This window comes from Gymnoscopelus braueri (assembly GCF_963280865.1).
Source record: "Gymnoscopelus braueri genome assembly, chromosome: 21".
Lineage (NCBI taxonomy): Eukaryota > Metazoa > Chordata > Actinopteri > Myctophiformes > Myctophidae > Gymnoscopelus > Gymnoscopelus braueri.
The window spans coordinates 279,754-295,000 of NC_137623.1; the positions used below are offsets into that span (position 1 = coordinate 279,754).

Here is a 15,247-nt window from a genome sequence, read left to right on the forward strand (position 1 = left end):
CCCACACTACAGGACCCCCACGCTACAGGACCCTCACGCTACAGGACCCTCACGCTACAGGACCCCCACACTACAGGACCCCCACACTACAGGACCCTCACGCTACAGGACCCTCACGCTACAGGACCCTCACGCTACAGGACCCCCACGCTACAGGACCCTCACGCTACAGGACCCCCACGCTACAGGACCCCCACACTACAGGACCCCCACACTACAGGACCCCCACGCTACAGGACCCTCACGCTACAGGACCCTCACGCTACAGGACCCTCACGCTACAGGACCCTCACGCTACAGGACCCTCACGCTACAGGACCCTCACGCTACAGGACCCTCACGCTACAGGACCCCCACACTACAGGACCCCCACACTACAGGACCCCCACGCTACAGGACCCTCACGCTACAGGACCCTCACGCTACAGGACCCTCACGCTACAGGACCCTCACGCTACAGGACCCTCACGCTACAGGACCCTCACGCTACAGGACCCTCACGCTACAGGACCCTCACGCTACAGGACCCCCACACTACAGGACCCTCACGCTACAGGACCCTCACGCTACAGGACCCTCACGCTACAGGACCCTCACGCTACAGGACCCCCACACTACAGGACCCTCACGCTACAGGACCCTCACGCTACAGGACCCCCACACTACAGGACCCTCACGCTACAGGACCCTCACGCTACAGGACCCCCACGCTACAGGACCCCCACACTACAGGACCCCCACACTACAGGACCCCCACACTACAGGACCCCCACACTACAGGACCCCCACACTACAGGACCCTCACGCTACAGGACCCTCACGCTACAGGACCCCCACACTACAGGACCCCCACACTACAGGACCCCCACACTACAGGACCCCCACACTACAGGACCCCCACACTACAGGACCCTCACACTACAGGACCCCCACACTACAGGACCCCCACACTACAGGACCCCCACACTACAGGACCCCCACACTACAGGACCCCCACGCTACAGGACCCTCACGCTACAGGACCCTCACGCTACAGGACCCCCACGCTACAGGACCCCCACACTACAGGACCCCCACACTACAGGACCCCCACACTACAGGACCCTCACGCTACAGGACCCTCACGCTACAGGACCCCCACACTACAGGACCCCCACGCTACAGGACCCTCACGCTACAGGACCCCCACGCTACAGGACCCCCACACTACAGGACCCCCACACTACAGGACCCCCACGCTACAGGACCCTCACGCTACAGGACCCTCACGCTACAGGACCCCCACGCTACAGGACCCCCACACTACAGGACCCCCACACTACAGGACCCTCACGCTACAGGACCCTCACGCTACAGGACCCCCACACTACAGGACCCCCACACTACAGGACCCCCACACTACAGGACCCCCACACTACAGGACCCCCACACTACAGGACCCTCACACTACAGGACCCCCACACTACAGGACCCCCACACTACAGGACCCCCACACTACAGGACCCCCACACTACAGGACCCCCACACTACAGGACCCCCACGCTACAGGACCCCCACGCTACAGGACCCCCACGCTACAGGACCCCCACGCTACAGGACCCCCACGCTACAGGACCCCCACGCTACAGGACCCCCACGCTACAGGACCCCCACGCTACAGGACCCTCACGCTACAGGACCCTCACGCTACAGGACCCCCACGCTACAGGACCCCCACACTACAGGACCCCCACACTACAGGACCCCCACACTACAGGACCCCCACGCTACAGGACCGCTTATTATAACAAGTATTTACAACTAGGTGTAAAGTAGGTTCTAAGTCTGACCTTTGCCCCAGGCACAGGGCATTATGGGTATTGTAGGCGACGGGCAGGGGGAGGGGGGCTGGTGTTTGATGTGGACGTTGAACAGGTCAGGATATCTGCTGATCTCCAAGTCCTCCTCACTCTCTGGAGACGAAGACCTCACAAAGCTGTCAGGACTGTCACTGTCCCTGTGACACACACACACACACACACACACACACACACACACACACACGCACACACACACACACACACACACAGGTATTAGTATATTAGTGAGCACTAGTCAAAGAACTACACATCCGGATAACCGGCACTTTGTTGGCACCGCCCACCTGCTGCTCAGAGCCCCGCCCACCTGCTGCTCAGAGCCCCGCCCACCTGCTGCTCAGAGCCCCGCCCACCTGCTGCTCAGAGCCCCGGAAGATATCAAACGGACAGAAATGGTCTTTGAGATCTTATGCAGCATTCTGCCGTCACTGTCAGCGTGACCCATCCTTGAGAGCCTGATGTGAGTTCTACTTCCCTTCCTGTACAGAGTTCTACTTCCTGTACAGAGTTCTACTTCCTGTACAGAGTTCTACTTCCTGTACTGAGAGCTGATGTGAGTTCTCGTCAGCTTGTATCGGCTTGTTTTAAGCTAAGCTAAGCTAAACTAAACTAAGCTACATTTTATGTCAAACTTTTTTCTGAACCAAAACTACTTTTCATAGCGTTTGCATTTCAACGCAGTTCATGAACAATTCCAAACCTCTCGGTCTACAACTCTAACGGAACGCTAGTTGACGTGCCAAATGTAAACCCTAAATGTCTAATCTTAATCCCAAATTTAACCTTTAAATGTCTAATCTTAATCCCAAATGTAACCCCTAAATGTCCATCCCTGAGCCCAAACTGAATCTATGTTTAACTTAAAAACATTTCTCTTGTTGTCCAGGAGAATGCTCCTCACCAGGTCATAGAATACCTGACACACACACACACACACACACACACACACACAGTAATAACGATGAGGACAGGAAGTGTAACCTGATCTCTTCCTGGTTGTTGTGGGGCGGAGTTGGCAAGGAGGCGGGAACATCTACTGTTCTGGAGGCGTGGCTTAGAGAAAGAAGCTCCTCCCCTTTCTGCTTCAACCCAGCGACACGTTTCACTGCTGAACAAACATGAAATAAAATACTAATTACTTAAAGTAATTATAAATTAGCAGTAACATTAGCAGTATGTTCTTACCTGCTAGCTCATATGTAGTGGTTAGCATTAGCAGTATGTTCTTACCTGCTAGCTCATATGTAGTGGTTAGCATTAGCAGTATGTTCTTACCTGCTAGCTCATATGTAGTGATTAGCAGTAGCATCTCACCTGCTAGCTCATATGTAATGTTAGCATTAGCAGTATGTTCCTACCTGCTAGCTCATATGTAAAGGTTAGCATTAGCAGTAGCATCTCACCTGCTAGCTCACATGTAGTGGTTAGCATTAGCAGTAGCATCTCACCTGCTAGCTCATATGTAATGGTTAGCATTAGCAGTAGCATCTCACCTGCTAGCTCATATGTAATGGTTAGCATTAGCATCTCACCTGTTAGCTCATATGTAATGGTTAGCATTAGCAGTAGCATCTCACCTGCTAGCTCATATGTAATGGTTAGCATTAGCAGTATGTTCTTACCTGCTAGCTCGCGTGATAGTGAAATGCAACCCCACACGAGCAAGACCCGGATAAGTCGCGCTGTGATTGGCCAGTGGTCACTTTGAGTGACAGTTGACAATTTACTATTCTGTGCCTATCGGTACATAACTCGGGCGGCAGGGCGGGTTTGGACGAATGCAGCTGTAGAACAATATTACGCTGCTAGCTCATATGTAGTGGTTAGTATTAGCGGTAGCATCTTACCTGCTAGCTCGTCAGTCGTAGCGAAGCCGTTGCTGATCTTCTGCCTGGCAACAGGAGGGGGGGTGGGGGGCAGGGAGGCTGGGGGGGTGGGGGGGTTACTGAGGTTGTTCTGCTGGAAACACAAAACATGAACACACCTTAATTTAACAATAACAACAAAACAAACAAAGTCTAAACTAAGCCAGTACTTAGATTTAAACAGTGACTCTATCCAGCGACGGGACGCGGGATAACCTTCGCCTGCGCACTTCACCGGGTATGGTTTAGTAGCAATAAGTACTAGTAGTAATAAGTACTAGTAGTAATAGTAATAAGTACTAGTAGTAATAGTAATAAGTACCTTGTATATGAGTGTAGAGTAGTAATCAGTGACTCCCTCCAGACAGGCATTACCAAACGATCCACTGAGTCTGTTGTCTGGATCCACAGAGGAACCGAACGGAGAGAAGACAGACAGGTTGAGCCCCATGACTGGCTCCATCAGAGGTAGGAGAGACAGTTGCTGTAGAGAGACAGACAGATAGACAGACAGATAGACAGGTTCAACCTCATGACTAGTTCGAGGGAGAGCGGGGCGGGGGCTGACGGACAGATCGGTGAACCAATGGGATCTCACAGAATTATTACAGGTGTACAGTGTAATTGATAAGGTATTACAGGTGTACAGTGTAATTGATAAGGTATTACAGGTGTACAGTGTAAGTGATAAGGTATTACAGGTGTACAGTGTAATTGTCGTACCTGTTTCAGGTGCGTCAGGGTCTCAGGTGAACACAGGTTCTTGTCGTCGTCCCTCTTCTTCCTCTTGTAACGAGGCGTCTTGTCTTTCTCTCTGTCTGCCTGTCTGTCTGTCCTCCGCTGAATCTTCTTCCCTCCCGACCCGTCGAGCTCCGCTGGCCTGACTGGACTGGTCATCATCACCTGGACAGACAGACAGACAGACAGACAGACAGACAGACAGACAGACAGACAGACAGACAGACAGACAGACAGACAGACAGACAGACAGACAGACAGACAGACAGAGACAGAGACAGAGAGACAGTTAAAGTTACACTCTGCAACATTTGTGTGTGAATCGAATTTCAGGCCAGCGAAGCTGACAGCCATGCATATCAGCCCTAGGGCCGATACAGCTTCATAGATGCCACACTCATGTACCTGTACACATATCAGCCCTAGGGCCGATACAGCTTCATAGATGCCACACTCATGTACCTGAACACATATCAGCCCTAGGGCCGATACAGCTTCTTAAATGTCACACTCATGTACCTGTACACATATCATAACATCATCATAACATATGGCTAGATGAAAACAACACATAAGGCGCTTGTGGTGCAGTGGTTAAGTCCCTGCCCACCACCACGGAGGTTGTGGGTTTGAATCCACCGTGGTGCATCCGTCTACACGAACAACTGGCCCATGTTCAGGGGAGAGAAGCCAGGCGGGGGGGAGGAGGAGGAGGAGGAGGAGATATTGGTCATTAGACGTACTCCACCTTTAACTCTTCTTCTGTTGTTTTTACACTGACTGAACATTCTCTGTGCATTTACTATTACGGCCTTGAACTTTGACCTCTGTTGTTTTAATGGCTGCTCAAGGTGGTCTAATTAAAGGTTTAATGACATTCACTTTTACACCACATTCAAAGTCTTTGTCCTGGTCCTTCAAAAGTGTACAAAAAGTTTTAACTGAAAATTCCACTCCAGTGATTCACTGTAGGTGTTTTTCTCTCACATTTCTAAAGCCTTTTCAACTGCAATGAAAAAAGAAATCTTTGCCTGCGGGTGTCGCTGGTGAGGGATTTTGCCTGTCAATCATCGCCTCTGCTCCGCCCCCCCCAAAGGAAAGGATAGGGGAGGGGAGGGGCGAGGAGGAGAGTGGGCGGGATTAATCGACTGTGACCTCACTGTCGAAGGGCCAAGCTCAGATTACTTTTCAGCCTAATTATTCAGAAAACCCCAGACCACAGAAAATCCACTGAATGTTCTAAGTTCAGGTTTTTTGGGTGTAATTGAGGTCATAAAACCCCAAATAAAACATTGAAAATAAAAAAAGGTAAAATGAATGTCATGATACCTTTAAGCACATAGGTTGATAGGGTGTTGCTAAGCAGCACGTGTAGTATGTGGTCGCTAGGTGGGTGTTAAGGTAAAGTAGATGGTTGCCAGGGTGTTCCTACATGGTGGTTGCTAGGGCATTACTAGGTGGTTGCTAGGTGCATCCCATTATAATCAGTACAAAACACATACCATTTTGTTGATGCCATGGCAACCGGCCCCACCCAGTGGCCCCTCCTCCTCCTCGGATCGGACACTCTCATTGGACGGCTGGTTGCCGGGTGACGGGGAGGACTTGTTCTTCAGCAGGTGACGCAGCAACTCCTTCCCTGCTTCTGTGGCTCCTCCCTCTATTCCATAAGCTCCTCCCTCTTCCGTCTTAACTCCTCCCACTCTTCCACAAGCTCCACCCTCCATCTTCTCCAGCTGCAACAAAACACACACACCTTGAAGTGGGCGGGGCTTAGGGCGCACACACACACACACACACACACACACACACACACACACACACACACACACACACACACACACACACACACACACACACACACAAGGTTCATTGTTTACATGGTATCCTATAGTTTATAATGTACAGAATGTCATTTAGATTGCCCACAATAACTGCCCACAAAAAGTTTGTAAACTTAACTTCGGTCGATTATTTCTCTCTTTAACTCATTCAGTGTTTCTATAACCCCTGTGCCAAGGCCAAAAATACATTGTAAAAAAAAAGTGCTTAGGAGCCGAGATACAGCTTTTCAGTAAGAAGTTAAACAAGAAGTGAATGGAGCAGCAAATCTTCAAATCATCATATTTGGGTTCTGAACCTTTTTTTTTTTTTTTCATGACGTCGGAGACGTCATGGCGCTCTGGGCTTATAAAAACGTGACGTCGGTGACGTCAATGGCAGGGAATGAGTTAATAATACCAATTGGTATTGGTGTGTTTTAATATAATTTTTATCGTTGATAAGGCACCTTTACAACGAGTAAGGATCGGGCATTTGTGGAATGAGAAACACAGCTAAACGTGTGGGTACCGCCCCCAAAATATTTGCCAAAAACACCCTAATATGCTTCTGTTGGTAATCGCTCACGTTTTGAGCGACCTGCCAGCACACACACCTGCTGGGAGGTGTGTGACTGGAACCTGAACATGGGTTCTGACACTTTGATGAGTTTGTGTTGATGTTCCAAGTAGCAACACTGACCTCCTTTCAGGATAAGACCCATGATGCAACAGGGCAAGTGAAGCTGGTGTTCCATAATGCAGAGTGACATTATGTGGTGTCAGCCCTGGTACCATTTACACACTTAGGACCAGGTTCTGTGAGACAGAACCTGGTGAAGTCAAAGGAAGACAACAACCCTAGAGGACAGGTTTTCTTCCAGAGATTTACAGGCAAGATTCACACAACGGTACTGGCTAAGGTGCCAGTCACACACCTGTGACTGACACACACCTGTGACTGACACACACCTGTGACTGACACACACCTGTGACTGACACACACCTGTGACTGGCACACACCTGTGACTGGCACACACCTGTGACTGACACACACCTGTGACTGACACACACCTGTGACTGACACACACCTGTGACTGACACACACCTGTGACTGACACACACCTGTGACTGGCACACACCTGTGACTGGCACACACCTGTGACTGACACACACCTGTGACTGGCACACACCTGTGACTGGCACACACCTGTGACTGACACACACCTGTGACTGACACACACCTGTGACTGGCACACACCTGTGACTGGCACACACCTGTGACTGGCACACACCTGTGACTGACACACACCTGTGACTGGCACACACCTGTGACTGACACACACCTGTGACTGACACACACACCTGTGACTGACACACACACCTGTGGCTGACACCAGATAATGCGTAACCTGCGTAACGGAACACCAGCCTCACTTGCTATATTGCACAGGCCTTATCCTGAAGGGACAAATGTGGTATCTTTCCATGGGGGGGCAGTGTTGCTGCTTGGAGCCTCAACACAAACTCAACAAAGTTGCAGGGTCCATGTTCAGGTGCCAGTCACTCACCTGTGACTGACACCTGTCACTAACCTGTGACTGACACACACCTCTCAGTGTGATAACCAAGAGAAGTATATTGGGGGATTTTGGCAAATTCTTGGAGGGCGCTGCCCACACGTTTAGCTGTGTTACTCATTCCACGAATGCCCGATCCTTACAAGCTGTACCTGGTTGTAAAGGTGACTAATCAACGATAAAAAATGATATAGAACACAATACGACTTGGTGTTTTATAGTTTTATAGTTTTTTATGTAGAGAATGTTTTAGAAAGCAGAGAAGTGTGATCAATCACCGTTACCTTGACCTCCGACCCCAGAAAGGACACGCCCTCCTGGACGGAGAGAGAGGGCAGAGGGTGGCGACCAGGGGGCGGAGCCACGCTTTCCAACGGCACGTCCGATTGGTCGCCGGCAGCCCGCGTGGGCGTGGCCGAGGACGACGTGTCCGAGGTGGCCGGGGTGGGCGGGGCCGTAGTGATGTCATCAGAGAGAGACGAGTCTCCTCGCTGCTTCCTGTTCCTGTTTCGCTTCTTGGCGACCTTGTCGTCCGGGACGATGATGTCACTGAACAGCTGGCCGAAGACCCCGCCCAACCCGCCGTGGAGGCGTGGCTGTGGCTGGGGGGTCCCGGGAGGACCACCTGGGTGTAGAGGTGGTCTGCTGCCCTCTGGTGGTGACTGGAGGAAGTCCTGGAGGAAGAGATAAATAATTATGATTATTAAACGTTCATAATAATAATAATTAACATTTAAAGTACTTTATGCAAAGTGTTAATAAAAGCTGTTTAATTATAAAACATGTGGATTCATTCATTATGAAACATGTTTAATTATAAAACATGTGGATTCATTCATTATGAAACATGTTTAATTATAAAACATGTGGATTCATTCATTATGAAACATGTTTCATTATAAAACATGAGGATTCATTCATTATGAAACATGTTTCATTATAAAACATGAGGATTCATTCATTATGAAACATGTTTAATTATAAAACATGTGGATTCATTCATTATGAAACATGTTTAATTATAAAACATGTGGATTCATTCATTATGAAACATGTTTAATTATAAAACATGTGGATTCATTCATTATGAAACATGTTTAATTATAAAACATGTGGATTCATTCATTATGAAACATGTTTCATTATAAAACATGAGGATTCATTCATTATGAAACATGTTTAATTATAAAACATGTGGATTCATTCATTATAAAACATGTGGATTCATTCATTATGAAACATGTTTAATTATAAAACATGTGGAAACACTCTTTAACTGACAATGATGAAAATAGTTTTCAGTGGTTTAAGAGAGAGGGCGCTGTTTGCAGGCTGTGAATGATCCCAGGATCACCGAAGAAGAGTACACCCAGAAATCACGTGATCACATTGTTATATTTATATATATGTGAGGTTATAAGGTAAATCATTAGGTAAATAAGGTAAACCATTAGGTAAATCAGGTAAATAAGGTATATCCTTAGGTAAATAAGGTAAACCATTAGGTAAATAAGGTAAACATTAGGTAAATCAGGTAAACCATTAGGTAAATAAGGTAAATAAGGTAAATCATTAGGTAAATCATTAGGTAAATAAGGTATATCCTTAGATAAATAAGGTAAACCATTAGGTAAATAAGGTAAATAAGGTAAATCAGTAGGTAAATCATTAGGTAAATAAGGTAAACCATCAGGTAAATCAGGTAAATCAGGTAAATCAGGTAAATAAGGTAAATAAGGTAAACAAGGTAAATCATTCCTACCTGGGGCAGCTCAGCGCTGAAGAAGGGCATCTGTGAGACGCTGTCCCTGGCCGAGTTGACCCCTGACCCCACTCTGGCCCCTCCTCCTGGGGGGACCCCAGGAGGAGGGTGGTCCGGCGACGCCCCGCCCCCAGACAGGACTCCAACTCCCATGATGCCTTGCTGCTGCACCCCGCCCCCAGACAGGACTCCAACTCCCATGATGCCTTGCTGCTGCACCCCGCCCCCAGACAGGACTCCAACTCCCATGATGCCTTGCTGCTGCACCCCGCCCCCAGACAGGACTCCAACTCCCATGATGCCTTGCTGCTGCAGCACTCGATGCCGCTCCACCTGGACACACCGTGAAGGTCAAAGGTCACGTTGATAAAAGGTTATGCATGAATATTCATAACATTAGTGAAAGTCCTAAGTATCCAATTGATTGATTGAATATTTTATTAGGCAAAAATGTAAAACAGCAAAGTTACATTTAAAATACTTTGTCTAACAGGTCCGTTCATAAAAGTCCTTGCGGACTTGTTTCCAATGAGGGCCTTGGTATTCAATTCATAGACATATATAGTGGCACCACAGTTCAAATATCATTACAAAATAAACAGCAAAAAAATAATAATGATGATGATACAAATACTCAAGTAAATGTACTTAGTTACTGTCCACCACGGGTTGTGTGTGTCTATTTGTGAAAGTGTCAATTAGAAAGTATGTAATGTTATACATGATTAATACTATGTATTATGTACTATGTACTATGTATTATTGTACTATGTATATGTTATACATGTTTTTTATTAACAAAAGCTAAAATCTATGCAGAGCCAAATATGTTTCCAGGATCCTTGATAAATTCCAAACCTTTTCCAGGACTGGAAAAGTTTTTTTATGATGTTAATTTCAAAATATTTCCAGGAATGTCATGGCCGTTGGGATCCTAGTTGTAGTGTGGACCCTGGTTCTAGTGTGGACCCTGGATCTAGTGTGGACGCGAGTGCAAATCCCTACCTTACCTGTGCGTGCAACAAATAACCATGTAATACACAGTATTTCTACATTGTAGTATCTCTATAGTGAAGTAGTGTAGCATTGTAGCATTGTAGTATTGTAGTGTAGCATTGTAGCATTGTAGTGTAGCATTGTAGTATTGTAGCATTGTAGTGTAGCATTGTAGCATTGTAGTGTAGCATTGTAGCATTGTAGTGTAGCATTATAGTATTGTAGCATTGTAGTGTAGCATTGTAGTATTTTAGTGTAGCATTGTAGCATTGTAGTGTAGTATTGTAGCATTGTAATATTGTAGTGTAGCATTGTAGTGTAGCATTGTAGTATTGTTGTGTAGCATTGTAGTATTGTAGTGTAGCATTGTAGCATTGTAGTGTAGCATTGTAACATTGTAGTGTAGCATTGTAGCATTGTAGTGTAGTATTGTAGCATTGTAGCATTGTAGTGTAGCATTGTAGCATTGTAGTGTAGCATTGTAGCATTGTAATATTGTAGTGTAGCATTGTAGTGTAGCATTTTAGTGTAGCATTGTAGTGTAGCATTGTAGTGTAGCATCGTAGTATTGTAGTGTAGCATTGTAGCATTGTAGTGTAGCATCGTAGTATTGTAGTGTAGCATTGTAGCATTGTAGTGTAGCATTGTAGTATTGTAACATTGTAGTGTAGCATTGTAGTGTAGCATTGTAGTGTAGCATTGTAGCATTGTAGTGTAGCATTGTAGTGTAGCATTGTAGCATTCTATTTCCTACCTCTTGCATCAGCTGAACTCTCTGTCTCTCCTGTTGTTCTCGGAGTCTGTCTCTTCTCTCTCTCTCCTGGAAGCCTTCACTGAACGGGTTGTTGTCGTCAAACTTCACCTGAAACAACAACAAACATGTATGTTAACACATTGACTGCCAAGGACGTAATATTGCGTCATCATGGTGTTTTTAGTGATTACACTAGAGAGCGCTCTTCGCCAACCTATGAATGATGCTTTGACTTCCAGAGAGGGATACACACCCCGTCCGCTACAATGTTATCAGATTTATTAAAATACATTCTCCCAGATTTCCCCAGATTGTGTTTTTGGTGAAAACGAGCCAGAACTACAGAACGGACAAGAAGAGACTCGTCTTCCCTAATAAGGTGGTCGGTTTAAACCATAGACTGTAAAAAAGGATGGACAAACCCACACCATCTTTCTATATCACGTCATATCCTGCAGAATGCAACCAAACCAGTATTCGCTGAGTAGCTTGTCAATCAAGAGCGGGGGCGGGGAATGAATGCTATTGGTTGTGTAGCTACTTTATCGTCAATTTTAAAATAAATGGGATTATGGGATGTTACCTGTAGAGCAGCTGCTGCTGCAGCAGCTGCCGCTGCAGCAGTAGTAGTAGTAGTAGTAGTAGTAGTGGGGCTGCTGTTGTTGTTGCTGTTGTTGTTGGGAGCGTTTGGTGTTTGGCTGGTGCCCCCTGCAGGGACGTTGATGATGATGCTGGGTATGTTTACTATGTGTCCACTAGATGGTGCTATGTGTCCACTAGATGGTGCTATGTGTCCACTAGATGGTGCTATGTGTCCACTAGATGGTGCTATGTGTCCACTAGATGGTGCTATGTGTCCACTAGATGGTGCTATGTGTCCACTAGATAGTGCTATGTGTCCACTAGATGGTGGTGGTATATTTGGTATATGGCCACTAGGGGGCAGTGGTGGAACAGTGATGCAGGGTATGTTTGCTATGTGTCCAGCAGGTGGCGCTATGTGCCCACTAGGGGGCGGTGGTGGTATGTTTGCTATGTGCCCACTAGAGGGCGGTGGTTGAATGTTCGGTATGTGGCCACTAGGGGGCGGTGCAGACACACACATCTGCTGCTTGGTCCTGTAGTCTTCAATCAGCTCAGCGTGATCCTTCTGCTGCTTACGGATCTAAAAGAAACACAATACATCATTGTTTATTTACGGATCTAAAAGAAACACAATACATCATTGTTTATTTACGGATCTAAAAGAAACACAATACATCATTGTTTATTTCATGAAAACCCCATATTGTGCTGAGTAGGTCGGGAGAGGCTTATTGTCGGTATCAGCCGATAACGCTAGAACCCTGAGGTGGAGCGCCACACCTACCATCAGCTCCCAGTACTTTGCCTCACCCAAGCCGTGCTACTCATAACGCTGAGTTGGCAGTGCCCGGGATCTAACCCATGACCTTGTGGTCCAAAGGCGAGAGCTCTACAGACTGAGCTAACCGGACACTAGAGCGCGCCAATGAGAGCAACATTCACCAAGTTAAGGCTATTTGAAGTGTTAACCCGTTTCAACATGGAAAGTCCTATACGTTGTTATACCTTTGTCTGTGTCAGTTGTTACTATATAATATAGCTTAACATTTCCCTTTGCCTTGGTTCGTTCTGGTTCTTGTCAGATCGTTCATGTACCTGATTGTACCTGGAAAGAAGCTTTTTTAGCAGTCTATTGCTAGTAGCTTTGTGACTGCGTAGCCGTTTTCCATGCGGCAACAGTCTGTGGTTGGGATGGTTTAGATCTTTAATGATTCCTCATGCTTTGCTGACACTGTGTTCGTCGTACAGGGCTTGGATGGGGGGAGATCACATCCGCTGATGCGTTCGGCCGTCTGCACAACCCTCTGCATTGCCTTGCGGTTGAGCTCGGTGAAGCAGCCAGTCAGGATGTTCTCTGTGGTGCCTCTGTAGAAAGCTCTTAGGACTTTTTGACCCATGCCAGATTTCTCCAGTTTTCAGAGAAAGTAGAGGCGTTGTTGTGCTTTCTTCACCACTCGCTCCATCTGCACTGCCCAGGTGAGATCTTCAGTGATCCCCCAGGAATTTGAACTCTGACCCTCTCCACTGCAGCGCCACCGATCTGGATGGGAGAGTGATCTCTGGGAGGTCTTCTGCAGTCAAAGGTGACCTCTTTTGTTTTTGCAACATTGAGAGCCAGGTTGTTCTCCTGGCACCATTGTACCAGGTTCTCCACTTCTCTCCTGTAGGCTGTTTCATCGTCGTTCCTGATCAAGCTGTGGTGTCATCTGAAAACTTGACCACTTGGTTGGAGCTGAACAAAGCCACACAGTCGTAGGTGTACAGGGAGTAGAGAAGGGGGTTCAAAACGCATCCCTGAGGGGCTCCTGTGCTGAGTATCAGGGGGGAGAAGTCATAGTTCCCATCCTCACCACCTAAGCTAGCCCCCCCCCCCCCGAAATGTTTACTGTATTTCTTTGTTTTTTGTTGTTGTTTTTCTTACCTTTAAAATGTTCATATGATGTTCTTTATAGTAGTGTCTATCTGTCTGTCTTTTATTGTCTCCATGAATAGAGTATGTGAGGACCCCATTTGAACCCCATGCAGCTTTCCTGGGCGATCCATTTTAGTCGACCTTGTATTGTAAACTGCACTTCATGTGCTTTTTCTCTGCAAACTTCTGAATAAAGTATTCAATCAATCAATCAATGTAATGACCTCTTCCATTAACACTTTGCCTGCCACCCATGAGATTTCTCGTCAGATTCTGCACTGGAACATCGCTGGCAGTGGCGTGGCAAACAAGAGTTAAGGAAAAGATTCCATATAAGCCTGCAGGTTTCTTCCTTTTCTTGCACAATAACTTGTTTTCTTTTGATATGTATTGTTTCTATTTTATTATATTACAATGAGCTAATAAACTCAACTAAACTAAACTACTCCGCTCCACAATGAACATCCAGCTGCGGCAGAAGAGGAGGACACAAAGGAGTCAAATCTGCCCTAAATTTAACATCGACAGCCTTGGAGACACAGACACGGTGCAACTTCTTCAAAACGCCCTCTTTGTGAGACTCCCGGAAGAATATCCTGAGGATGTGGAAGAACACTGGAAGTCTCTTAAGACCACACTACTTGAGACCAGCAAGGACACCATTGGCTACAAGACCAGGAAACACCAGGACTGGTTCGATGACATCAACACCGAAATAGAACAGCTTATCGATGCCAAAAGGAAAGCCTTTTGTTCTTGGCAGAACGACATCAACTGCAGGGACAAAAGGCAGGCCCACGCCAAGGCAAAGGCACTTGTCCAGAGCAGAGTGAGAGAGCTGAAGAACAAATGGTGGATGGAGAAGGCCCTGGAAATCCAGAGGCTTGCTGACTCAGGGGACACCAGGGGTTTCTTCAATGCCACCAAGGCTGTTTATGGGTCCAGCTATCGAGGCCTAAACCCCCTCCGCTCTAAAGATGGACCAACCCTGCTGAAGGACGATGTAGGTATCAGTTCCAGATGGCGAGAACATTTCCAAGAGCTTCTGAATCGAAACACCACAGTGGAGATGGAAACCATCAACCAGATTCCTCAGCGACCCATCATGGAGAATTTGGGTGATCCCCCCACCGAAAAGGAGGTCATGGATGCCATCAGGAAACCGAGTAACAACAAGGCCTCTGGACCAGATGGGATTCCAGCAGAAATCTTCAAGCAAGGCGGACCAAAGCTCCTTTGCCACATCCACAGCCTCCTTGGTAAAATCTGGGAAAAGGAGGAAATCCCAGCTAAACTCAGGGACGCCTTGATTGTCACCATCTTCAAGAAGGGAGATAAGGCAGACTGTGGCAACTACAGAGGCATCTCCCTCCTGT

General features: G+C 47.1%; 1 protein-coding gene across 1 annotated transcript in view; it reads right to left on the bottom strand.

Moving 5' to 3' along the window:
- LOC308077319 (uncharacterized protein) overlaps positions 1-15,247 on the bottom strand; it is a 173,749-nt gene that overhangs the window by 38,266 nt on the left and 120,236 nt on the right. Inside the window, exons 57-66 of the mRNA XM_080417959.1 lie at positions 11,958-12,539; positions 11,375-11,482; positions 9,625-9,957; positions 8,147-8,536; positions 5,965-6,198; positions 4,448-4,627; positions 4,047-4,208; positions 3,707-3,818; positions 2,841-2,967; positions 1,830-1,996 (exon numbers count right to left, since the gene is read on the bottom strand). Of these exons, the coding sequence (XP_080274085.1) occupies positions 1,830-1,996; positions 2,841-2,967; positions 3,707-3,818; positions 4,047-4,208; positions 4,448-4,627; positions 5,965-6,198; positions 8,147-8,536; positions 9,625-9,957; positions 11,375-11,482; positions 11,958-12,539 (2,395 nt within the window). The remainder of the gene's footprint in view (positions 1-1,829; positions 1,997-2,840; positions 2,968-3,706; positions 3,819-4,046; positions 4,209-4,447; positions 4,628-5,964; positions 6,199-8,146; positions 8,537-9,624; positions 9,958-11,374; positions 11,483-11,957; positions 12,540-15,247) is intronic.